Here is a 26859-nt window from a genome sequence, read left to right as displayed (position 1 = left end):
TGCAAAGGGTTTGAGGGGGAGCAGAGCAGATTTAGGGAGTCTCCTTCAGGCAAGGAACCTGCTACCTCTGTCGAGCAAGCAGATGCCAATCGATCCCTCTCGAAATGAAGACTGGGGCGTGTAAATGCCGCTTTGGCTCTGTGTGTGTGTGCTGGTGTGCGTGGGTGCGCATGTGTGTGCTGGTGTCTCTGGGAAGATGCGATGACCTGTGAACTCCGGGCCCACAGGCACTTGTCAGAGCTCCCAGTAACTTAATTCTCCCCAGGTTAGCAACCACACTCACAGCTCCAGAGGAACTCGGCAAGTAAACAAGGGAAGCAATCATGAATCACAGCTTTCGGCAGGCGATCCGAAAACACTCATTAAAAAACGAGCTTACGCTAACACCATTACGTATGCATTCATGCACACTCAGGCAGAACCAAGCAATTCCAGCAACATCTGCAGGGGCTTGAGAGGATGGGATACAGTTCTGGTTATTCCGCTTGAGCCGTTCGTGGTGGGCAACATTTTCTTAAGCAAACAATTGAATTAAACCCAGCTCAGTTAGCATTACTGTTTGCTTTCTTATAATGAGTGATTCTACTAATCCTTCGAATGACAGTGAAGGCATCATTTTTGTCTTCAGAATCAGACTGTAGATATGTAGAGTCAAATTAATATTTTGGCATGGTTGGTAACTATCTTTAAAGTCATACTAAAAGGTTATTTCTTATACAATTTGACCTTCACTTTGAGTAAAAGGAGGCAGAGGATCTGGATGATGTACAGAGAAATGGTCAAACATGCTTTTTATGTCCAACCCTGTGAAATGATTAAGGGAAAGATGTCCTTTTGAAAAAGCAGGCATTAAAACAGGCGTACCAAATATTTATGCCACCGGTGGTTTCGTTAAAAATAATTAACAGGAATTTTTCCCCCAATGAATGACTGTGTTCAATTTAGAAGTTGATTGTCTTTCACCAATGTTCTCAGAGCCTGCCAAAGTAATCAAAGTTAATTCCTTTTCACATATCTTCACAAAGGCTGTCTATAAACCTGAAACAAAGTCCAATCAACTTGTGAGATTGCTGGAGAAACTATAAATCCTTAAAGCCTGAAGGCAGTTGCTATCTGAACAAAACCCAACATCCCTCCTCTGAATGGATTCTACACTTGATGCCCAGAGAGAGGAATAACACAAACTATCCAACATAGCATACAAATCCACACTCATTAAGATGCCTTCCAAACAAGCCGATGTCCTGAAGCTTATTAACTGCATGCTTCGTGTTGGAGAACGAGAAGAATTTTGACAAATTCATCCGAACATAAAAGAAAGCGGCGCACAAAGATGTCCTGTCAGCAGTCTCCTCATTAGGAGTGGTATCCAGCTCGCCGCTGTCTCAGTCACCCGGACCATAGGGTGCCTTGTTAAGCTTAAGAGTTCGATACAACAGGTCAGCTTCTCCCAATCGAGCCACTGTAACTGGAGGTCCAGCATTGTGCAGCAATTCCGTGCAGCATTCTTCAGTTTGAGCCACAACAGCCTTTGCAGTCGTGAGAGCCCGTCCCCAGAACAACATGAGTGAGTACATGTGAACCCCGACCTGTGCACATCTGACGCCAGCAGACGAGCCACATGTCTCAGTTAAACTGTTTCCCCACGGGGCCGCCGCGTACACGGCGCTGATGGAATTAGGCTGTGCTCTGCCGGTCTCTGAGGCCCTCTGGTACCTCCTTCTCCACTGATAACATGTGAATGAGAAGGCAAAATTAGCCCCAGAGGACCTTGGCTACTTAATGCTAATGTAATTAGATTATAAATTAGCTTTGCTAGAACAATTAGCACAACAATCCTCTATTTATTAGTTTGGAATGAATGCAGTAAGGAAGATCCAGTTTAAAAATGTACCTATATGCTGTATGTACAAAGCGCAATCTATTTTGCCACTTTTCAGCTTTTGTCCATAGCTTTATTGGCAATACAGAGAAATAATGCAGATTTTACACAAAGGATGACAACTTACTTCCTATTTCACGTCTCTTTCTACAGTCTGATGACAAAACAAGGAACCACAAACCATTTATTGAGTTGCATCAGTAAAATGCTACAAGATAAAAGTCAAAGGTGATCTTAATGCAAGTGGATGTCTACCCTTTAGATTTGTACGATACAACCAAATGTAACAGATGAATTATTAAGTTTAAACTGTAAACTAAGTGTATCTCGTGAAGAAGTCACTCACTTTACAGCTTTTACAGTATGGACCGGGTGATAATGCAAAGGTCAAGGAGCAGTACAGTTCAATATGTTTGTGTACAGTTAGCTCAATTAGAACGCAAATTTGGATTTAGCATTTTGATTGTCAAGAGCCCTGAAAGAAAATTTTTGTGTTGTTTTGTTTTTTTATTGAACATACTGTATGTGGAATAAAACATTTTATTTTAGAAGCTGCCAGAGAAATCTTATTAAATGATGCAGGACAATTTAATATATAGTACCTTTTTGTTGATAAACAATACAGGCTAGAGTGTACTCCCAATATTTGTGGGTTTTAGGGACTACAACATCTGCAAATAATTTAAATCCACAAATACTTAAGATCCCCTCTAAAAACACTCACAAATGCCCATTTTGATTGTTCAAACACCAACGGCACAGTAGAAACCTTAACACTACTCCTGAATCTAACTTATAAAGTCTTTCTTATCGCTGCTCTTGGAGGTACAGCCAATCAGCACTGAGGAAAATGAATGGCACAACTGAATTAGTTGCTCAGCAAATCCCAACCAATAGCATACAAGTAGCAATGTGCTCTGGTATTTCAGCTTCAAAAGCTGTTTTCTTCTGAATGTGTCAGACATGCTCTATGAAAATATCTGTGACTACGTAGCGTTTTGTGTGAACAATCTGGAGTCAAGTTCCACAGAAAGTCTGCAAACACTGAACCATAAGTAAGTTGGAGTCCACTGTATTTGAAAGCAATGTCACAAACACAAATGTAGTTTGATGACCCCAACCATGTCGGACGCAGTCACTTTTCAATCTGTCCGTGCATCATACATATGAATGATGACGCAACAGTCATTGGTGTGGAAGTTGTTAATGAGAGAAGAAGACTGAGTTTCAGTAAGATGTTTGAAAAAGCCAAATAAAGCTCAAAAGTATAATAAGTTCCTAAAAATGAAACTGAAATTTCCACACAGGCATGTTTGTTCAAGCTGCTACAACAGGGAGTTGGAAATCAGCCAGAAGCCAAACATATCACAGCAGAGATGTTCTGTTGTATCTTTCTGAGAGGTCATAGTATGTGCTGGGTCAGGAAATGTTGGCAGGCTTACAGTTAAAGTAAAGACCTACAAACCATACAGCAAATACACCCCAGGCTGACTGGTGGCCATGCCAACCATATTAATTGTACTAATCCCTCATATACGCTGTGAAACACCCACTGCTTTCTCTTAAACAATTATTTGATCACATTAGAAAGGTTTGTTGAGGTCTTGGTATAGTTGCAACAAATGAATAAATCATTTAAGGTGAAGGTGAATCGAAACATTTCCCACTGAAATGCTAAGTTCAATACTGATGTCATGTATTTTGAAATGAATGAATCTAGTTAAAGAACGAATCAGACTTTTGATCGTCACTCAAAAACAACATACGGAATCTGAAGTTAGTCTCATTCCGTGTCAAATACACACCAAAAAAATTGAGAATGTTATCTATTGCTTGCAGATTGCATCTGTTACCAGTGTTACTGACATTCCTGCCTCTGTGTGTGAAAGAGAAAAAAAAACGGGGCTGGTAGTTTATCGTGAGTACTTACAACTGATATTCTAATGAAATATTCCAAAATACTGTAAAAGATACACAAAGGTAGAAACAGCCTTGCTTAAGAGAAATAAAATTATACATCTGGGGATCAAGCTCAAGCTACTAGCTTTTCAATTGCATCTATTTGTTTTCTATTAATAGGCACAGCATTTTGTTTTCCTTCTAAAGTTGTTTCTCAAAGTATTTATGAGGGCGGAAAGTACGGGGCATGGCCATGAAGAGATGGGTCAGTCTCAGTAACTAGGGAGCGATCAGCATGGGTCAGGGTCACAGCTGCCACACTGCCAACCCACATCCTTATGACATCCGGAAACCTCTACTCCCAAAAGATGAGCGCAGGGTTTAGAACAAGGCAACGCGTACCTGAACAAATCCGCAGCAGAGCCAGTAGAAAGTAAATTCCTGTGAAACAAGCAGGCATCTCTGGTAGCAGCTGTGGAAAGCTGGGTGCCTAATCCAGTCCGAGTGTGCCGAAAGTCTGTGTCATTCAAAATTAACTTCTTCAGCAGAGCCCGCGGAGGGAGAGTTCTCGTTCTCCGGCAAAATAGTAATAATAATTTTAAAAAAGTAAAATAATCACAAGAGCAAAACAGTTCGGAAGTGCTCCCCTAAGAGTGAATCAAAGTTCAGATGCTTCGCAGACATCCTCGCTGCTGATCCTCTCAGCACCACGCCGGTTTGCTCTGCTCCCGTGCGCCGGGGAACTCCTCTCTTCCACACGCAGATAACTTCATCAAGTGATCGGATGTCCGAGTGATGATGTCTCCACTTCTGGACGGACCGGTTGAGGGTCGGATTGGTCTCAGGCACTTTGACGGGTTTAAACTCCCTCTGTGGTGTTTAGTGATTCTCGGAGCTGGCGCTGGTTGGATGAGGGCGCCGCGCGTCTCTGCGCTCGGAGCTGCTCTGGTTTCCCTTCCCACTCAGAGGCTTTTCTGTTGTGCCGAGGAGATTCCTGTGGGTCAGGCACCATTCAACCACATGCGGATACAGTGACAGGGAAAGGCTCCGCCGGGCTTTGCTTAATGCTCGCCTCGTATTAAACCGAGGCTACTGTAGGAAGTTTAAATAAATATCTCCAACTGAGGTTTTATAGATACGAAGTAATTAAAGGGGGCAAATGACGACTGATTCCCCCCACCCCTCTCTTTTACTGAGAAGCAGCAACCTAAACCGCTGTGTTGAATATGAATTAGAGGCCAATTAAATCATTTGTTTTCAGTGTCCATCATTATCAAAAGGAGCCTCGTGTGAAATGCAAATTTACCAACTAAAGATGATTAAATATTTTAAAGTGAGCTTGCAGTTGAAATGTGACCTTGATGAATGATTTATAACGTTCTCCCGCTATCAAAAGCTACGTGCGCTGCGTCTTTATAAGCTTACAAAAGTGACGAGCTCAGGTGTGACATTAAAAGCGTTTTTAATGAGCCAGTAAGGTCTGCACAGCGAGCACCGGCAGCAGAGTTTAAACCTCTTGACCCGTCCGCAAATTATAACGAAATGCAATGGAAGTTTACAGATCATGTCCAAATGTCACATTGAAGTAATAATCGGTCAAATATAAATCACTTTTACGCCAGTAAACTGGCGAAGAAGTTAAACTTCCACATTTCAGGCACATGAGAGCTCAGACATTTCTTTGTTGTCTGGGGAGGTCAGAGCTCCCTCTACTGGTTGACTTCTGGGATTGCAGTATAGGTTTTTTTTTTTTGTGGCTAAAATAAACCACTGCTTTTGTGATTTGTCTTAATAGGCAGATTTCCAGAATAATGGAATCAGGCGAGTGTCTACTTCATGATCTAACGTGTTCTGAAGCAATTTTAAGATTTTGTTTGCCAGTGAGTACCTCACTATTTTTTGTGTTCTTGAAATTAAAAATGGCAGGTGTATCATTATAAAATCTGAAAACGACAAAGTACACAGAAATAAGAGGACAGATGTTAAGCAGGATAAGTACAAAAAATGTCACCATTTTGTCACCATAAAGCCAAACTTCTGTGTATTTTATCATAATCTTAAGTAAACACAAGGGGTTGTAATCCTACAAGCTCCTGCCCCAAACTTGAGTGTTATGTGGTCTTTCCATTTTTCCCCATTAACTCAGACCAATAAAATTATTCTCAATTACATAATACTACCACTGTTATGTTTTATGCTCGGCATAGTGATGCCCACTCTGTATTAATGTACGTATGATCTGACTGCACTTTTTTCTTTCCTCCGTGAATCATGGCAAAATGGGACAGCTTATGTTTTCCTTTCTCACAGTTTTCCATAACAGCCAGCTTTGTGGCATGTTAAATAGATAATGTCCTCCCACCTAAGCTGTGGATTTTTGCATCACAATGACTTTACAAAACCATGCATCATTTCTGTTCCATGTCATAATTATTTATTGCTTTGTGTTACCGTATTGCCTAGTCCCAATAAAGTAATTTATGCTTGCTGCGTGGCAAAACAAGAAATGAGAATGTTCACCGTCGTTCTGCAAGGCACATGTCACAGAGGAAGATGCGATGCCTTTGGATTTTTTTCATGTTCTTACTAAACCTTCACTGAAGTTCAGTCTTGAATTTTTTCATTGTGCGCTGTGCACCACTTCCAGCTCTGCTCAAAGCCAAGGCATCGTCGTAGAAACAGCCAGAAAAAAAATGGGACATTACAGTCACACGTCGAGCCTCTGTCTGCCTTTGTAAAACATTTTTTTTTCTATTCCAAAGTGACTTTTCTTTTCCTTTTTTGCTTTTTTTCCCCAATTTTTCCCCTTCAGTTCTGTTTACTGCATTTTCAGCAAACACAATGGCGCACAAATATGTGAAATGTTGTGTCATATTTCTCAGTTCCCCCCCGCCCCCATTTTGATCCTTTTCTTCACATCTCTACGCCTTTTTCACGCCTATGTTTCCAATGCGAATTGTGTTCTTTTGTGCTTTTTTCCCCAGTCAAATGTTATCCTCACCATGACTCTCTGGCAGTTCTGTGAATGACATTGAATTATTGTTCTGCGAAAGACAACAAAGTCCTGCTTTCTTTTCTCCGCCTCCCCATCCCCCCAAACAACATAATTATTCTCATTTGAGAGCATTTTAAGGGATAAGCTGCTTTCCATCACAGCAGGATAAACACAAATAAAATGACATGATTCCACATGTGGAGTTCGTACTTAAGCTATTTTTTTCGCTCAACTTATCCAGGTGAACCATGCATAAGTATGGCAAATTGGTGAATTTAAATGTCTTTTTCTCAATCCACACCCCAAAGAAAAATCTTTTTTTTTTTTTTCAGAACAGATGGTTGGGGAAAAAAAGTATGGACACAAAGGCATTCACATCTTCATGGCAACAGAGCACATAAAATGGCAGGGATTGTTAAGGAGCGTGTGCCAAGCCCTGGGAGCTAACGGTTATTTATTTATTTATTTATTTCATTCCAGAGGAGCTATCCAGTTGGTTTTGAGCCAGGGGAGAAATTTGTCCAAGAAGAACAAAGCCAACTCTACAAAAAAACAAAAAAAAAATCTTTATGGAGCAAAAAAAATAGATTATTTGGAGTTTCCTCACACCAACAAACTTGGCTTTAGTCACCGTTTACGGTTCTGCTCATGAAATATACAGGTGGCGCTTCTGTAAAGTGGCCGGAGTCATCTCTTTGCACCTGGCGTCAGGATGCTGGATGAAGATTGTCTGATGTGTGGACACATCCCTTCCTAATGGTAGGAATGTGTCCACACATCAGACAATCATATTTTCACCTTATGAATCAAATTCTGTTTTCCATCCACACTCTCCACATCATCAGCGTCTGCGTCTGACAGCTCTTTGGCTCGGACCAGTCTCGTGTTTGTCTTTGCTTGTTTGTCGGCTCCTCCCCTTGCATATGCTTAGGGGTTAACCAACCATTTGGATCAAAATGCAAGAAAGCCTCGCCTTTTGAAAACACACTCTAAGATGGTGATGTAATGTCTATGCCTTCTGTTTTTTTTTTGGTTCAGCTTCTTAATGAACTGGCACTCTGGCAATCAACCTCAATGGTCATATCAGGAATAGAGAGTTGGAGGGATTTCAGAGGCAGAATCCGTCTGTCGTCTGTTCCCACGATGGAGCACAAAGTGTTTAGCACATAGCTTGAAGGAAAATGCGGGATTTTTTTTTAAATACAAATTTGATGTCAAACATTTTGTATTTTCCTATACTCTGACAATGTGCAACCAAGTGTCATTGCTGTTGGTGAAGAGGACCCAGATGTGATCTCGCTGCTGTTCAGTGAAGGCCTCAAAGGTTTGCTAGGGAACATTAGTGAGCAAAGATAAGAAAACACAGCAGAGAGGTCAGGGAGAAAGTTAAGGGAAAGCCAAGAACAACCTATGAAGTCGTCCATCATCCAAAAAGAAAAAGGGCACGGAACAACTGCAAGGGCTACGAAGGGATGGTCATCCAACAACACTGACAGGTGGAGCAAGAAGAATATTACTTTAAAAAAATTTTATGAAGCTCATGGTGACTTTGGAAAAAGTCACCATCGGTTCAGGTAGGAAAACTTTGACATGACAAACTTAAGTCATACATTACACAAATCCTAAGAGTGGCTGATTAAACAAGCCCATAAGAAGGTCTTGTTTACAGTTTACCTCATAGAGAGGAGACAGTTAACTTGTCTCCTCTATGAACTTTGTGACCTTTATCCAAAACTCTACATGTGCAAGAAAGCTAACACTGAACACCACCCTAAACAAACCATCCCCACTGGTTTAAAATCAAGAGAAGGAGGAAAAAGTTAAGGACAATTCTAAAAGAAAACCAGTTAGACTCAGCGAAAGACTTTAGACTGAGGCAGAGATTTATTTTCCAGCAGGATGACGACCCACAATGTACAGTCACAGCTAAGGTGGAATGGCTTTCATGTAATCTGAACCCAGTTAACAAAACTTGCTCTTCATCAAGTTTAATTGAGCTATAATTATTGTATTTTGCAAAGAAGATTGGATAAAAATCTGGGTTTTAGATTGTAAACCTGATTGAGTCATGCAACAAGCACTTTTAGCTGTATCGCAAGAAATTTGGCTCTACAAAATATTGACTTAGAGTACTGAACACCACACTTTTAAGACTTTTATATGTAAAACATTTTAAAAACCTTTTATCTTCCTTACTTTTACTTTTCAATTATGCACCACGTTGAGCTCAACATTTGGTGAAGTGTGTGGGATATGAAACATTTTAAAGCCTACAAAGCTTTTTGTTGAAGCTCTTAGAATTCAGTAGTACCTATAAACATATGGCTCCACAACTGCAACTGAAGTGTCCGGGAAAGAACATGAGACATATCCATTTCATGTTTCCTCCATACAGGGGTCAGCACAGATTAAAATCACCAGGGCTAGACTGACAGGAACACATTTGTTCCACCTCAGTACATCCCATGTCAAAGCCCTTACCATTAAATGTCAAAACAAGAGGAAAACCGATTGAATTGTGCAGCTTCAGACACACCGCTTGTGGTTTAGGGAAGCTGAATTGGCATTATGTAGCGTTAGAGTCTGTGTCAGCAAAAGGCAACAAAGACTTCTTACTGTGTTCACTGCTATCCTTCAAAAGACAAATAAAGAGTTTTGCAGAGACAGCCTAATTTTCCAAGGCATATCAGACTCATCTTATAGAGACAAAAGAGGAAATGTACATAAAAAGGTTCAACAAAATAAGAAAAGAAATGGCCACGAAGAAGTAATGCCATCGTGACAGAGCAACAAAAGTGTAAAAAAAAAAAAAAAAAAGCACTCCAAAATTTTTTTGCTCAGTACATTAAAATTGCTTTACCATTTTTGGAGTTATTGTATTTATATGCTTTAATGAGCATTTTGTGTCCAACATCATTCATCAGGACGAAGCACTCAAACATAAAACTCATATTCTTCCAGAAAACTGTAAAAACAGCTGAAACATTGACTTCTTTTAAATCTCGACTAAAAACCCACCTGTTGAGAATTGTATTTGAAATGTAATCAATTACAAATGTATTCATGGAACTTGACTTAATGCTGTGTTTTGATTGTTGATTCTATCTTGCACTGTGTTTCTGTGTTTGTAATGATGTAAAGCACTTTGAAATGCCTTGCTGCTGAAATGTGCTATACAAATAAAATTTGATTGATTGATTGATTGATTGATTGATATTCTATAAGGCAGGTGTCCTAACCTTAGCAAGGACTCTACTTTAAGGTCAACTCTCCTCCATCCTTACACAAAGTTTGATCAAGTTCTGCACTTGTTTCACGCAAGTGCAAATCTTATAGATGTATGCAATGTGTGATTTCTCTGATGTCAATGTGTGGAAAAAGAAAATCAAAGTGACCTTTAAATGAGGGATTCTGAAAACACATCATAGTTTTTTTCTGCTGAGAAAATTTTAAAACGTAGGTTTGATTATGCATTGTAAAGAAACAACGGCATGTCGACCCGTACCTTTGTATCCGAAGCTGATGTCTTGATCCACTTCTGTTGCCAATACTGGAGATGAGGTGATGACCTCATTACCTCCCCTACGTTTTTCAGCCTCTGTTTGTACGGTAACATTGATTATTAGAGAAGGAGAAAAAAATAGTGAGAATGGTTAATATTGCTGCGGATTAGCCACATGCATTGTAACACAATCAAAACATGTAAACATAATAATAATAAATTCACTGAGTCACCTTCTTGCATAATTTTTTTTTTAAATGTAGTAAAAGAAACAACTTAGAATAAAAACAAGTAAACATGTGAAAAAAATGTTACTAATATATGAAGTATTGAATTAATTACGTATGTTTCCATGAACTCTATTGGATTGGATCAAAACATTTTAGAAACTGTTATTTGGAGGTGAAAGTGAGAATAAATCACTTCTTGTTGCTAAGAAAGGGTTGCACAGTGGATCAGTCGGTAGCTCTGTTGCCTTGCAGCAAGAAAGTCCTGGGTTCGATTCCGGGCCCAGGATCTTTCTGCACGGAGTTTGCATGTTCTCCTTGTGCATGTGTGGGTTCTCTCCGGGTACTCCGACTTCCTCCCACAGTCCAAAGACATGACTGTCAGGTTAATTGGTCTCTCTAAATTCTCCCTAGGTGTGACCGTGTGTGTGCATGGTTGTTTGTCCTGTCTGTCTCTGTGTTGCCCTGCGACAGACTGGCGACCTGTCCAGGGTGAACCCCGCCTCTCACCTGGAACTTTAGCTGGAGAAAGGCACCACTCCCAATCACCATTAGGGACAAGGGTGTTAGAAAATGGTTGGATGGATGGATAGTTGCTAAGAAGTTAAAATATTAAATTCAATGTTCACCTGCAGTAATGTAGTAGGATTCTTTCCCAATTGATGGATGTTTTTATATACTGTACCACCAGAGGGAGCCATTGATTTACAATATTTGACTTAAACAGTAGAAGTAGTACTGCATATTTATTTATGTATTTATTCAGTTGCATACTACCAATAAGTTATTTTGAATTAAGGTCAGAATTGTATTACAAGAGAGTTTATAGTATTTCACAATGCTTATTTTAATGCAATGATATACATATATGCCCATCAAAGTTGAGATCACTATAAATGCAATTATGCAAAAGAAGAAAATAATTACATTCAAAGCTATAAAGTGGTGTTATTTCCTAGAACATTTTCTGTCACTTAATCTTAAAGCAAAGTAAAGAAATATGAAAACACAAAAAGTTTTCGGGTTCAGATTTGCTGTTCACTGTATCCTTTTTCTTCTCCTTTTTTCACAACAAGTTTCAATGTGGCCATTTTTTGTGCCTTCCTTAACCACAAGAGGAAAGCCAAACTATGACTAAAAGCAGCCAAAGTTCTGTCATCCAGATAAGCGCTGCAAATCCAATAATATTAATATTCTTTTCACTCTTCTTTTCTCTCATTCATTTACTCACTCGGGAGATTCTCACCTAATGAGTTGTCCTTCCCTCGGCTCTGCTCCAGCTGGATGACAAAGAGCAGGCTGATGAGAAAGAATAGCTGAGCAGCCAGCATAGTCTCAAAAGAGCCAGTTTGCCTTCAGGAAAGCCCTCATAAATCTGCAGAAAAGAGACAGCAGCAATTTGTGTTTCTGTCACTCCACCCCAGTCCATTTAGGCATAACTGTTATTACATCAATAATTTCAAGGTTTGTTGTTATCCTCGATAACGACAATGAAGTTAAACAGCTTTACGGTTTATCTCCTGGTGAGAAGACAGACAAGAGGAAAAACGGAATAGAACACGGTGTGTTCATGTAACCCGCTGGCAAATATGTGCAGGCCTGTTTTTGTGTGAAATTCCACTGTAGATGAGACAAACCAGACAGATGGGCCTCCCTCAGCAGTCGTTCGCTGGGTTTGACGGATTCAACGTGATCAATTAGTGGCAATGGGCTGTTTCTTTGTCATAATACCAGCTTATTGAACTTCTACATTTTAAATCAGAATGTGATTTACTATAAAAGCTTTATCTTAAAGTATTCCACCAAAATTACCTTACTTACCTGCTGCACCCTCCACTCAAACTACTCCAAACAACTCATCTCGCGCACACAAACACAACATGAAACACACCCTCACTCTCAAGTGGTTATAGTGATGAGACACGATGACGGTGCCAGCCAGGAAAAAAAAAAAAAAGGGAAGTCAGTTCTAGTGATCAGCCATCTGTGGCACAAACAGCTCTGCAGCTTGTCCAAGCTGTCTGAAGGATATCCAGAATCACGGGACATCTTGGCTCCCTGCAGCTGCCGACTCTGTGCAACACTTTAATTGTTCAGAGGCAAATCTGCCAGGAGCCAACTTGAGCAACGCGCTAGCAAAAAGCAAATATACCACAAGCACACTGACGAAACTCTGTTTTCTCTGTATGAGTTAGGGTAAGTAAATGTTTAGCATTTTCCGGGTTTCTAACTATTTCTAATTGAAGGAAATGAATATCCATTGATTGTGAGGAAGAGGCCGCCATCACAATGATCCCCAAAAGCAAGATGGTGAACATGGTAAGCACGAAACAAAGTGATGGCTCCAAATAAAATGTATGTCAACTTACTAGATTTTATATCATCAGCTGATATGTTTCTGCTATACAATGACATTTGTATAACCAGCTTAGGAGAAAGAAAAAGCTGCAACATGCAGAGCACATGGCAACATACAACACATTTAAATGTATGCAGTAATAAATTAAAAAGAAAGCTTATTTCCTGTCTGAAGGAAATAAGTGTGAAGTCTTTTGCAGCCACAAATAAGTTCTTATCCAAGATTGTACTTTATTTAGCGCTATGTAAAAACATGGACAACAGAGTTTTCAGTGCGCTAATAGACATTACAACACCATGGGTTCACGAAAAAGGAAAACTTGCGGTAACAACACGCACCTCTGGTGAGTGTGTTGTTAAAAGAGAAAAATATATTATTGTGCGTCTTCTTGTAAACGATAGCTGAATCGGATGTTTTAATTGAAATTTTATTTGTGAGTTCTTGTGTATGCTCTAAAAAAATGTACCATAAACTAACCAAGAAAAAAAAAGCTACATGTATGAAAAAGCAACGTAAAAGTAGTTTAAGAAAAAGGAGAAGACATTGGCCAAGCACTTTAATTACAACATAAAGAAAAGTCAAACCTTGGCTTAGATATTCCACAGTGATTAAACATTATTAAAAACAAAGTTCATTATGTGCTTTTCCCATGTGATCCTGTGTGTCATTTGCTGAATCCTGTAGGTCCACATGGGATTAGCACATTTGTATGAAATTACCTAATCTACCCTGCGGTGAGAACATTGTTCTGCAAATTTACAGTAGCAAACATGCTGCTGTCTCAAAAGCTACGAGACGGATATTATTCAGTACTAATATAATATGCAATATGAATAACTTTCATTTCATTGAGATATGATATAAAAACATTACACGCACAGTGAGGTAGGATGATTGCATTTTGCACAACACTGAATATTGAATGTGGGTGGTTGTGTGATGCCACTGCATTGTTTAGACCTATCTAACAGAGAGGACAGAAAATAGAATGGCACAAAATGACTGCGGAAGAGAAAATAATCAAAATGAAATTTAATTTAAAAATAGTGTGAGTGGAAGAAAAGAAAATGCTCACTGGGGAATGCATGAGATGGTAATAATGGCGGCGGGGGAAAAAAAAATGTTTATGGAAATTATTTCACTCCAGGAAATCTACAGTCAAATCTAGAAGGAAAAGAGCAGGAAAACCACAATTATATGAAAAGATACAGAAAGCATAATGTGCTTTAAAGTCATTGCTAGAAAATGAAACACTGTGCAAAATGCTGGAGCTTTTCAGCAATCTCATTTGCATAATAGAAATTACTTGCACCTTGCTTCTGAGAAAATCTCATATGCACTAATGATTAAAAGGTATACAGTTGACCTTAGTGGAAGACGTGGCAGGGAAGTATCCTTTAAATCCATCTGCCCAGCATCTGAGCAAACAGGAAAAGGCTGTGGCTAAAATGAAATGGAGAGGCTGATGTCCTCGTGCTTCTTCTATCTGTGGGGGAATAATCACTGCTTACCATCTAACACATTGCCAATAAGACAGCGCAGACAGGAGCAGAGTGATCACATTCGGTAGAGAGCACTGGACCGTGAACAGAATCAGCTTTCGCCAACCTTCCTTCCCCTCTCCTCCCCAACCTAACACACCACCATCTTTCCATCATCCTAAATTTAATCCCACAAACTCATGCAGACATTTGCAATACGTCCAAAGTGCCCAGGAAATACAACATATTAAAAGCGTCAAGCTATGTAGTACTGACACTCGAGCACTCCATGGTGCTCTAGTGTCAAAGTGTTCATTATTTTGACACATTTGGTGATTTATCCAAAAATGTGGTCTCCTGGCCTGACTACCTTTTGCTGAAAATTCAGTACCAGCAGATCAATGATTTCCTCCAAGTGGTCAAATAATTCTTACCTGAATTAGTTGGAAAATGCATCTGTTGTTGAAGCCACTTCAAGCATTCATGAAAGACATGGTGAGTTAGTCTTCATTGGTGCAGATGGAGGGCTTGCGTAGCGTGACGTGGTATTAAGTTAAGTTAACATTGGGTCATTGTTGCATCATTTACAGAGCATTTAAATATATTTGTAGTAATTAGAAGTGGAATGGGTCTCATTTGCACCAACTATTGGCTAGAGGATGGACAACAGCATCAGACTGAGTGCAATACTTAGTAAATGGGAAGTGCTCATGCCATCTTTCTGAAGTCACAGCAGGGTTGCAGCGGTGCTGCAGAGCATTATCACCATAAAACTCTCAAACAATATAGAAAAGAAACCCACTACTGCCAGACCAAGTGTCAAAAAATGGTCAAGAAAGTGTCAAGTGTCAAGAAAATCATAGCAATTAAATTGTCACCGAAGTCTTTTGCACTGAAACACGTCACAATCATACCACTCCTGGCTCTGTCTACAAATCCACACAGACTTCTCTATAGAAGTTGCAGTCAATGCACCACAGCTCCATCCATTATTCCTTCTGTAAACAGTGACGTCAACCATCCATGTGTGTGACGTCAGCATTCTACTTCTGCGCACGTGGCTCACACAGACGTCTGATTGCAGTCACATCATTCAATAGGATTAATAACCATGCAAAAAATATATATATATACTATTTCAGCCAAAAATATTTAAATGAGCATCAAGACCGGCTGTGTGAATGTAGTCTCAGTGTCAGTCTTTAGACATGGTTCTCTGTGCATCTTTCTTGAAAAACAGATGTTTTTGTATTTGCTTGTTTCCATGTTGCTTCTGTGTTCTCTCGTCTCTTTTTTGGGTTGAATCTAAGTCATTGCTTATGTTGTCTCTGCTTTGTTTACATTTGCTTCGTTGTTTCCCATGTTACATGTGTGCTCTGTCAGCCATTTGTCCCATTTACACAGTTCAACTTCAGTTGCTGGCCTTCCTGCACACCTGTGTCCAGTTTCTAATCAACCACCTGCTCCTTGTTCAGCAATCAACTCTCCACCTTAAATATCTTTCATTAATTCACTATAATATATTCTGGGCCTTATGGGACTTGTGTATGTTTCCTTCAACTTTGATTTCTGTTAGCTTTTTTCTTTGTTGTTATTATTTTTTAAAGTTAAATATTTAAAATTGTCAACCTCCTGTTTCCTCTCTCCGCTTGGGTCCTGCTCTACACCATATTGAAAGTTTGTATCTTTTCAAAAAAAAAAAAGAAAAAAGAAAAAAGAAGAAGGGAAGAAATTATTGGCACTGTATGTTCAGCTAAATAATTTTGTTTTAATCATGCATTTATTTTTTAAATCAGAAGTCAATATAAAGTTTCAAGGTGAAAATTTGAGACAAACTCCCTTGAAGATGAATTTCCAAGTAGAAATGTTTGAAATATCAAACCAATTCTAAACTTAGGCACTGAAATTAATCCAATATGGCTGCTACATGAGGCGCACTTTAATCATACAGTCGAAACCAGACATTCACATATAAACCTTTTATTTTCTCACCATCTGAGAATATATAAGACTAAACTTATTCCATTTTAGGGCAGTTAAAATCACCAAAATTATTCGTTAAATGCCAGAATAATTAGATTTTTTTTTTTTTTTTTTTTTTCAAGTGACTGGAGTTTGTTTATTTATTTATTTTTTTAATATTTGTTTATTGGTTTTTTTACTATATGTAAACATCAACAAAAGTAAACAAAAACAACCCACCCCAAATAAACAAGGAGCACAGCAGTGTCAACATAGAGTAAAGTTAAAAAAATATATTAAAAAAAACATACATACAGCCCACATACACAAAGTACAGACAGACATTCCCAGGCAACATTCTAAGTAGTCAAAGCTCCCAGACAGCCAAGTGAACGATATATTAAATGTAAAGAAATTTTAAAAAAAACAAGTAAATTAATAAGATAAATAAAGATTACAGTCTCTGTAAGAAAGCTTCTTTCAAATTGAGAAGATGATCTTTATTATCTTTATCATTTTTATTTCCTTAAAATTCAGTAGAATTGATATTACTAATGAGCTGTAAGCTGCACTATAACTGAGTAAGGTTTATAGACTGTGTTGCTCACTCACACACTTTTTCACCTCTGCCTACAGATTCTCCATGGAATTGAAAGCTGTGGCGTGTGCTCATAGTCCTTCTAAAAGAACTACACAGAAATAATTTACTGTTTTCTACATACACACTTTTTACTTAATGTACTCAAAATATTCCACCACATAATAAAGTGATGATTTATAGCAACAGTAAACAAAACGCCCTTCACAACTTGCTTTCAGTTTGATGCAACATTTGAAATTTGACTTGACATTTTAAGCTTTAGATTTGGGAATCAACTAAGAGCTTGGACAGTTTGATTTTACACTTGACTTGGAATGTACAGTGCATGCCTGTACTTGGGCCTTTACTCAATACTTGAGATGTAATTGTAAACTGCAAAACAACCTGGTTCCACATGTGGTACTTACCAGCACCATTACCAGTACGACAGTTTTATAACCTATAAAAAAGGGACTTGTACACAATATTTCCTTCCACTGTGAGACACTTGGTTAACAAATAATCAAACTTTTGATTTCACTTGTTTTTCAGGAATACCAATGAACGAGCAACACGTCGTTTTACTATAAGGGTCCGCAAATGTCATATTGTAAGGGCAATTTTTATTCATGGCAATGGGTGAAGCCAGTCTTACCTGAGTATGTATTTACATCCCTGTACAGATCTGTAATTATTCATGAGCAGGTTTGCAGAACAAACGGCACCAGGGTGCAACGTGGAAGCATGATTCACTGACGAATTCTGGAATCTAAATCAGAAACGCAGCGGGAAGCATGTGAGCGAACAAACCCATGCTATCAAGACAGACAGCCGTGGATATTTGATGTCCTCAAAAACACACCTGCATATATTACTGTCACCGAGGCAAAGTCATACATCACACACTTTTACATTAGACCAAGAGAAGCTGAGGAGATCTGAGGAGTTCTTATCAACGCCTGGCAGTTATCGCTGACATATAGCCGTGTCTTTTGGGGAAATGGATGAGGAAACAAACACAGGCTTTCATCAGTGACTCTGTAATGCACTGAGGGAGCTATCAGAGCAAGACAAAGGATATTAAAAGTGTAAGAGGAAATGTCAGCAGGTCTGTCGGAGTTCATTGAGATGAGGAGTGAGGAGCTGACCGGGCAGACGGGCGACTTCGAAGAATGACAGATGATCACATGGATTGGCTTCGGAGGTCAGTGAACTGTGGCCCCCAGACCCGGGATGACCCTAACGTATCAATACAGAGCGGGTCGCACTATTGGAAAAGTGCGTGTTGCAAAAGGAAGGTGAAATAAGAATGCTGGAAAGAATGCTACACATTTTTACTTCTAATTTAATATGTGGATTTGATAACATAATTTCATAAAAAAGCTTCTGGATTTTTTTCCTCCATTTTCTGACTTTCACTATGTTACATTTTTACAAGCTAAACTTTTTTTTTTTTTTTTGTAGTCGATAGTCAAATTACTTCATCCCTGGGTTGCATAGCTTCATTTTTGTTTTACAGTTGTTGAAATGAAAACTCCAGAAATCTCAGAGGCATTTTTAAAAGCTCTGAAATAGCCTACATTTTAAAAATGACAGTTTAGATTTTTCTGATATTTTAACCTCTTCAACATAATGAGAAAAAAAAATCCTTTCTAACAGCAAAGGCTCTAAGCACAAATTATTGTTCATCTCTGTAATTTACAAAGATGTAAAAATTCTATATAATCAAAGAAGATGTGTCGAAAATCACAGCTACCACATGCGTGCTCAACAATTTGCTCATGAAACAACTTTCAGCTCCAAAGCACGGGCACAGTGTCTCCCCCCCTGCTCCGTCAGACTCAATAGGCAGCAAGAGGCTTTATATCCCTCTCCCACATTTTGTTTTAATCACAACTACACATTCTCAGTCACACAAACTCACATGTTTAAAAAAAAACACAGGAATTATTGCAACTTTGCAACTTACCCTTCCTGGTTACATCTCCTTCGTTACTGGTCCATTTTGTCAGGGGTAAAAATGAAACATCTGCCTTTTCTGTGTCTTTCTGAAGCATTCAAGTACCCAACAATGACAGCAGAAAGAGAAATGGGAAAAAAAATGTGCAGGTTGTAGACTTGTAGTAAAAAGAGCAGTAGTGGAGGTGGAGGGGGTTGAGAGTGGCTGGGGAGGGGGGTCAAAAGAAAGAAGAGCCTATATGCCGGAGGATGAGCCTAAATAATCCATCTGTGATCCAGGAGGCACTATCAGATGGGGAGCATACAAATCACCAACCTTCCTCTGCAGCAAGCGAGGTCCAATATCCTCAGGGTCCTAAGGCTGCACACAGACAGATTTACAACCACAGATTAGTAAAATAACATTGTCTATTCAATCAAAAATTATATTCATAGAATTCTCCGGTCAGTTATAAAAAGAAAATGTGTGTTTCTCTATTAATCACGTTGAATATTACATGAAAATCTGTGTTATTCTGAAAAGTTTTTAAAAATATATAAGGAATACTGTCAGTATTTAGTTTGCATACAGCAATATATCAGGCAAATTGCTTTTATCTATCATGATTGTGCATCGCAGAGTACATTTATTGGAATCCTAGTTGAAATAAAATATGTAAAAATCTTTAAAACAGACAGCAGAGCGGGGAAAAAAATCACCTGCCAAAAAATATTTGTTCTTATCAAACACAAAGGCAGAATTATACAAATGCCTTTAAATTAAAATAAAATTAAGTAATTGTTTTGAAATGACACATAATTTATAACTTATAACTTGTATCACTAATCAAAGTAGTATAATATCTACAATGTGTTTTTGGCATATATATTACTGTACCCAGGTTTATAAGCCTCAATTGGCTTTTTAGATTAATTTCAGAGCATTTGACAAAAGGAAAGTTGGTTGTGCCATTCTCATCGTGTTATTATCTGTGTCAAATTTTTCTGGTTCAAATATTTCCAAATTAGTCTCAATATAGGTGGCTCAATTTCAAGAACCTTATAACATAGATTTTAAATAAAGACCTACGTTTTCTGCGCCACAGCCAGAAAACTGTAAATTGATCTTCATTCTGTTTTTTATGAGGACAGTGAAGCAAAACAAATGACAAAATCAACAAATGGTTCACAGACACAAAATTGAACCTTTTTTTACATCACCATTTCAAAGGAATGGTCAAAAACGCTTCTTTTTGTGCACATCAACCTTGTGCTGTCCTATTGACAAAAGGGAATTGGAGTATCGACATCAGGCGTACCATATTTTTGTCAGCGGGGACATTTTCAAAAACGACTTAATCCTAAAAATAGACTTTTATTCTCTGTTAAACATATGTACTTAAGGGTTGCAGTTTTCAACTATTTCTGTCAGCGTTAGCTTGTGCTGCTGCGATAGAAGATAAAATCTCTATTATGTGTTATCACCACTGACTGGATGGAGTTTGAAATTCACTGTACAGCTCAGGTTGGTTACTTTTTTATTATTATTATTTTGGAAAGAAACCACCAAAGTCAAGCTACCTGCAGGAATCCTAAGAAAAAAAAAGTCAGTATGTCATTGCATTATACTGAAACATCTTTCTGTTGTGGTTGCCAATCAGAATTGCATCCAACAGGGAGTGGATTCAGCTGCAGCAATGCATCCCTGTTCCGCTAATACTGTAAAATGGCTTTAGGTACATTTCATTTTTGCAATCAGGTACTATTTGTACATCCTTTTTTTTATTATTATTATTATTTACTTTCACATTAAATTAATAGCTTCCCCAATAATTGATTTGGTTATTCTTAATTGAAAACCGTGTCCACTGTGATTGATTTGTGCATCATATTCTGTGTAATGATGCGTGAAACAAACAGAGAATTGATCTGCAGTGTTGCTCGGCAGGTATTCCTTCAATTCAGCCAAGCGCAGTGTGACAGACTCAGTGGATTACACAAATCAGGCTGGGACAAAGTTAATTAGCCAAAACCTTTCTCTTGCAGTGTTCAACTCAAGCAAGTAGCAGAAGAATAATCATTCTTTAGTCACGCATGGCCTGAAACATTTATTCTTCGCTGACAATAAATCAAATAACTTAAGGCAAGACAGAGTTGATTCAAGAAAGGTTTATTGGTTTGTCATTTGAGTATTGAGACAAAAAAAAACAAAAACTGATGAGGAACTGGAAAAGAAGCATCACATTGGATGACACACACACAGAAAAAAAATAACGTTTCTTTTCAGCTCCGTTCTTATCTTTAGTGCTCTTATCGAGAGTCTTCATCTAAGTCAGCGCTTCGGTTTTGAATTAACCTCAAGTCAATATCAAGGCCATCGATCATGCTGACAGGAGCAAACTTGTGAGTGGGACATCGGAAAGATAATCATCTGGAGAGGAAACGTGCTCTCCTCTGGCAGGAATGCTGCTTCGCTGATTAGAAAGACCAAATCACTTGCAGGCTGAACTTTGAGGTGAGAAAGACAAAAGACTGATGCTGTGTGCGACGGCCAATCATCATTACAGCAGAGGAGGATGTTTAAATCTTAATAGCCGGCAGACGGTTTTCATTATGCTCTTTGTCTTGAGTGACGAACATGAGTCAGCCTCGCTGTTGCAATTAATGTGGGATTTATTAACTTGGAGTTGGGGAGAGAATTTCTACAGCAAAATCAAACTTGTGGAGTGATGAATATTTTTTCTGTTTCATCTAAGATCCCAAAATATTGAATTTTTTTAAAAATCCAGTTATTTATTGACTTTTTAGTCAATAAGGTTAGTATTGATTTAATCTAAAACCAAAAAACAGAAATAAACTTCTGAATTATTCATATAATAAACAATATTCCACTCTGATACATTCCAGGTTCATATCTCAGAATGCCTAAATGTCCAGACCTAAATGTAATTACGAATCTATGTTTAAATCTGAACACTGATGTTCATAGACGTTTTTAATCTGATCTGGCCAAATGTAAGATGTTTTGCTAAGAAAAATGGGAAAAATTCATTATATTGCTGTTCAAAAATGGTAGAGCCATATAGCTGAAAGACAGCATGACACCTAATATTGTAGCAAAATCTTGCAATGCAAAGTATTACATGAAGGTGGTTAAATACAAAAATTCACACCAGAGCTCTGAGATTTCTTCTGTAATTGTTTGAAAAAAAAAAGCATAAATTTCATCTAACTTTATAATTACGCTCATATCTACGAAGGAGTATCAGGGACACACTAAGAAAAATACTTACATAAATAAATAAAATTACAAGAATAAAGTGAAAATTACAAGAATATAGTCATAATATTGTGAGAATAAAGTCATAGTATTATGGAAATATAGTCATAACATTTCAACAATATCACAACTTACCCTCCTCTCATTCAACATGTTCCATACATTTTAGTCTTAATAACTTTATTATAGTCACACATATCAGTAACCTGCCGTATTGACTAATACCAGCACTGAGATTAAACCGAAATCATATTTAAGATCTTTGACATCATCAATCTCGACACAATACACTGATAAGAAAACCAATCCCTTCAGGGTAATTGTTCAAATGGAGTGATTCAAATAGAGTTGAATTCGCTGACCTGCACTTAAAATAGCATTCATTTACATGTTAATACTTTAGCCTTTTTATTTTCTTTCTGACACTTTAGGCACTGACACTGTACTGGTTCCAAACAAAGCTATTTTCATGGATGTGCCATTATGGAGAAGAGCTGCACGGGGGAATCCATGAGAATACAATCCAGGTATCACTGCCCCTTGATAATCTCACTGGTTTTTCAGGAATTCATTTCCCCCAACAGCTTCACTTCAAATTGACATTCTGACACCATTTACATGGAAATCATTTTGCCTCCTCATCTGCAATAGTGGTCTGTGTGAACGCAGACAGGAACCTCTCTTACTGTGGAATTATTAATGGAAACAACAAAATCAAGAAGACAAGGAAACAAATAAAGAAAGAAAGGAAGGAGAAAAGAAAGAAATTAGGGATAGAAGGAAAGAAGGAATAAAGGAAAGAAAGGAATGAAGAGAGAGAGGAAGAAGTGAATAGTAAAACAGGTTAAAGTCAAGGGCAGAGCTTTGGGTATTAAGGGATAAAGTAGAAATGGAAACAATAAGAGAAAGCATAATGAGGGAAATTCCTTTTCTTTAGTTGAATGTGTATGTATTCTCGCAACTAATGCACCTATACACACCCTCACACGCACACGCCCCCACGCACGCGCGCACACACACACGTTAACAAAAAAGAGATGTAAGGAGTTTTCCTCAAAGAAGAAAGGAAATCCTCCAGCTAAGCTCAAAGCTGAGTAGGAGTTAAAAGAGGAATGCTTATACTGCATAATGTATGGCTGTAGGATTTTCTTAGGCTGCGATGAGAAATGTATGAATACAGAAAGGGTTTTTTCTCTTTGAGGTTAGCGGTGGTCACGACAAACCAAACCCCGCCGCCCCCCATTTGAAACTTCTACATGAACCTGTGGTGTATCAGAGTAGAATACAAAAAGCTGTGACCCAGTGAAAATTGCAAGAGCTCCATTATGACTTTCCTAATAAGCAATTTACTTTAAACAAGCTTGTTTTACCAGCATCAAATCCACTGTACCTCCACAGCATCCTCTGGAGTTAGCATCTCTATTGTCAATAGGGGTCAAACGACAAACTCAATACACAAGTTGAGACAATGATTGACACTGAATTAACAATAACAAGAAGAAATGACATTTTTGCAATATGTTTGCTAAAACTAAGAATTTACATATGTCTTTCATTTTAACGGCAGACACCACATAGGCAATTTGGTCACCAGCAAAGCCTGACTTCCACAGAATTTGTGGATGCTGAACAGTTAAGTGTCATGTGTGCCATAATATTTATCAAATTCAGACTCAGATATCACAGCAATGACCACATGATCACATTTAGTCTTTTGCAACACTATAGGCATTGTGACTGTGGGGTTGAAGATCCACTCATGCTGAGATGCAGGGCTCTTGAAACAAAAAGTGAAACTGAAAGCATTTTGGGATTTGTCTAGCACAAAATAAATTGATCAGTCAGGTTATGAAAGACTTTGAATTTAATTCCCAGACTGTCTTTTGATCACTAAACCTGAAAAGGATTAAAACACAACTGAGGTACCCCACGCTGAGACAGTTGAACATAGAATTCCACAACAGTGATCCTGATGTGCATGCTCTATTCAAACATATATTCTACAAAATCTACCTAATGTCCCCTCGCTTAGACTTGGGTATCACATTTTTCAATACACCGACATGCCAGTCTTGCCTTATATGTTGGTGCGAAAGCTGTCAAAGATGCTTACACCTTTACAAATCAACCATCCATTTCTGTACATCCTTGTCCCTAGTGGGGTCGGGAGGAGTGATGTCCCTAGTGGGGTCATGTTTTTGAACTGTGGGAGGAAGCTGAAGTACCCAGAGACGCATGCACAGGGAGAACATGCAAACTCTGTGCAGAAAGACCCCGGGCCAGGACCTTATTGCTGCAAGGCAACCATTCTACCAACTACGCCACTGTGCAGCCGCTTTACCAATCATGTCAATTAGAATCAGTGTAAAATATTCCAGTCAAGAGTTTGATATGGAATATATGCTATGACTTTCATATTTGTAATGATCTACATTAGCCCAAATGCCAAAAAAAGCATGCTCCTTTTGATGCTGTAACAAATAATACTGTTTTAAAGAATCTCTGTTCAGTCCAATATAATATGTAGTTCAGATTTGATAGAATATTTCAGCTTTTGAAAAGGGGATCATCAAATACATTTCAAACTTATTTAAATGGAAGACTTTTAGTTTAGTACCAATAAGCTTCCAACATTAACATAGTAGAAAACAATTAGCCACCTACCAGTCGTAGTAAACTAACAGTCCTTCTCCTGGCATTTGGAATCAGACTAAATCATGAGACAATGGTAAGATTCAGCCTTTCCATTGAGATCAACAGGAAATCAGCAGAGATAAAAAGGTTAAAGTTCAACGTGCATAGAATAGTGGGATAGAATACTGAGAAATCACTTTTTGTATTACAAAGTATGGAAAACCCATTTGATTCACGATATCAGTGCTATTGTGAGTTTCTGTTTAGTTATGTTGTTCATGTTCATGTGAAACTGAGAGGAAAGAATATAAATCTGTGTTTCTACTGGATTAACACTGCCTCCACCTGGTATCCCTGTTGCATTGCTTAATGAGGAGCCATTTAGGTGAAATTAGTTTCTCCACTCTGAAAACTTTGTTAGATGTGCTATTCTGTTCTTAGAAAGACGGTATTAATATTTAGCAAAACTGAATGAAAACAAAGAAATGTGAAAACAGGCAATATGTTAAAAGAATCACTGCTTGTTGTAAACCAAAATTTCTATACGTCATCACAACAACATGAAATGATTATTTACGAAGATATCAGTAAAGAATGTATCTTTCAGTGTAAGAATATATCACTATCAATAACTCCCCCAAATCTGGGATCAAAAAAATTTATCTTATCTCAACTTATTTGGGAGGGCTGCACAGTGGTGCAGTTGGTAGAGCTGGCTGTTGCCTTGCAGCAAGAAGGTCCTGGGTTCGATTCCCGGCCCGGAGTCTTTCTGCATGGAGTTTGCATGTTCTCCCTGTGCATGTGTGGGTTCTCTCCGGGTACTCCGGCTTCCTCCCACAGTCCAAAAACATGACTGTCAGGTTAATTGGTCACTCTAAATTCTCCCTAGGTGCATGGTTGTGTGTCCTGTCTGTTTCTGTGTAGCCCTGCGACAGACTGGCGACCTGTCCAGGGTGTACCCCGCCTCTCGCCCGGAACATTAGCTGGAGACAGGCATTGGGGACAAGGGCGTAAGAAGATGGATGGAACTTATTTGGGATATTAAATGTTGACTGTTTAGTCAAAATAATTTTCCATCCGCTTTATCCGGGGTCGGGTAGCGGGGGTAGCAGCTTCAGAAGGGAGACCCAGACGTCCCTCTCCCCAGCCACTTGCTCCAGCTCCTCCTGGGGAATCCCCAGGCCAGCCGAGAGACATAATCTCTCCTGCGTGTCCTGGGTCTTCCCCGGGGCCTCCTCCCGGTGGGACGTGCCTGGAACACCTCACCAGGGAGGCGTCCAGGAGGCATCCTGACCAGATGCCCGAGCCACCTCAACTGGCTCCTCTCGATGTGAGGGAGCAGCGGCTCTACTCTGAGTCCCTCCCGGATGACTGAGCTTCTCACCCTATCTCTAAGGGAGAGCCCAGACACCCTACGGAGAAAACCCATTTTGGCCGCTTGTATCCGCGATCTCGTTCTTTCGGTCATGACCCAAAGCTCGGATTTGGAGGCAAAATAATTTTATAATTACCAAAACATGAAAACATGCATTTATGAAGAAAATAACACTTAAAATGGATAACCTGCAAACCCACACTAATAGCAAACTATTTTAATGGCTGTTTATATTAATATTGAAATGCAGATCTTGCTGTCAACAGGTTAGATATTGACAAGTTGATACATTATACATACCGTTTTCAATCACATTTAGGTGACTTTCTCTGTTTATTTTTTGTTTTTAATTAGTTTCCCTCATTTATTTCAATTTAAACATTAAAACCTATGCTTATGAAGTATGGTTTTTAACATTTTGACTGTAACCATGTTAATTCTGACAGTGTTTCTGAAGAAATGTCAGATCCATCCATCCATCCATTTTCTGTTCACCCTTTGTCCCTAATGGGGTCGGGAGGGTTGCTGGTGCCCATCTCCAGCTACGTTCCAGGCGGGAGGCGGGGTACGCCCTGGACAGGTCGCCAGTCTGTCGCAGGGCAACACAAAGACATAGAGGACAAACAACCATTCACACGCACACTCACACCTAGGGAGAATTTAGATAGACCAATTAACCTAACAGTCATGTTTTTGGACTGTGGGAGGAAGCCGGAGTACCCGGAGAGAACCCACGCATGCACAG

The 26859-nt window shown here is 38.8% G+C and overlaps 1 protein-coding gene across 2 annotated transcripts in view; it reads right to left on the bottom strand.

Annotated features, from left to right (window-relative positions):
* LOC114153002 (roundabout homolog 1-like) overlaps positions 1-19133 on the bottom strand; it is a 105049-nt gene extending 85916 nt beyond the window's left edge. Inside the window, exons 1-3 of one of the 2 annotated variants that reach the window (XM_028031209.1) lie at positions 18857-19133; positions 11752-11880; positions 10282-10374 (exon numbers count right to left, since the gene is read on the bottom strand). In XM_028031209.1, coding sequence (XP_027887010.1) covers positions 10282-10374; positions 11752-11836 — 178 coding nt within the window. In that variant the 5' untranslated portion in view covers positions 11837-11880; positions 18857-19133. Of the gene's footprint in view, positions 1-4183; positions 4872-10281; positions 10375-11751; positions 11881-18856 lie in introns of those variants that run through there. The other variant, XM_028031210.1, reaches the window with a different exon arrangement.
* Between the last annotated feature and the right edge of the window lie 7726 nt (positions 19134-26859).

The sequence above is a fragment of the Xiphophorus couchianus genome, chromosome 11, assembly GCF_001444195.1.
Source record: "Xiphophorus couchianus chromosome 11, X_couchianus-1.0, whole genome shotgun sequence".
NCBI classification, from domain to species: Eukaryota; Metazoa; Chordata; class Actinopteri; order Cyprinodontiformes; family Poeciliidae; genus Xiphophorus; species Xiphophorus couchianus.
The sequence above is the reverse complement of the archived record's forward strand: the minus strand, read 5'-3'. Positions and strand labels throughout refer to the sequence as shown.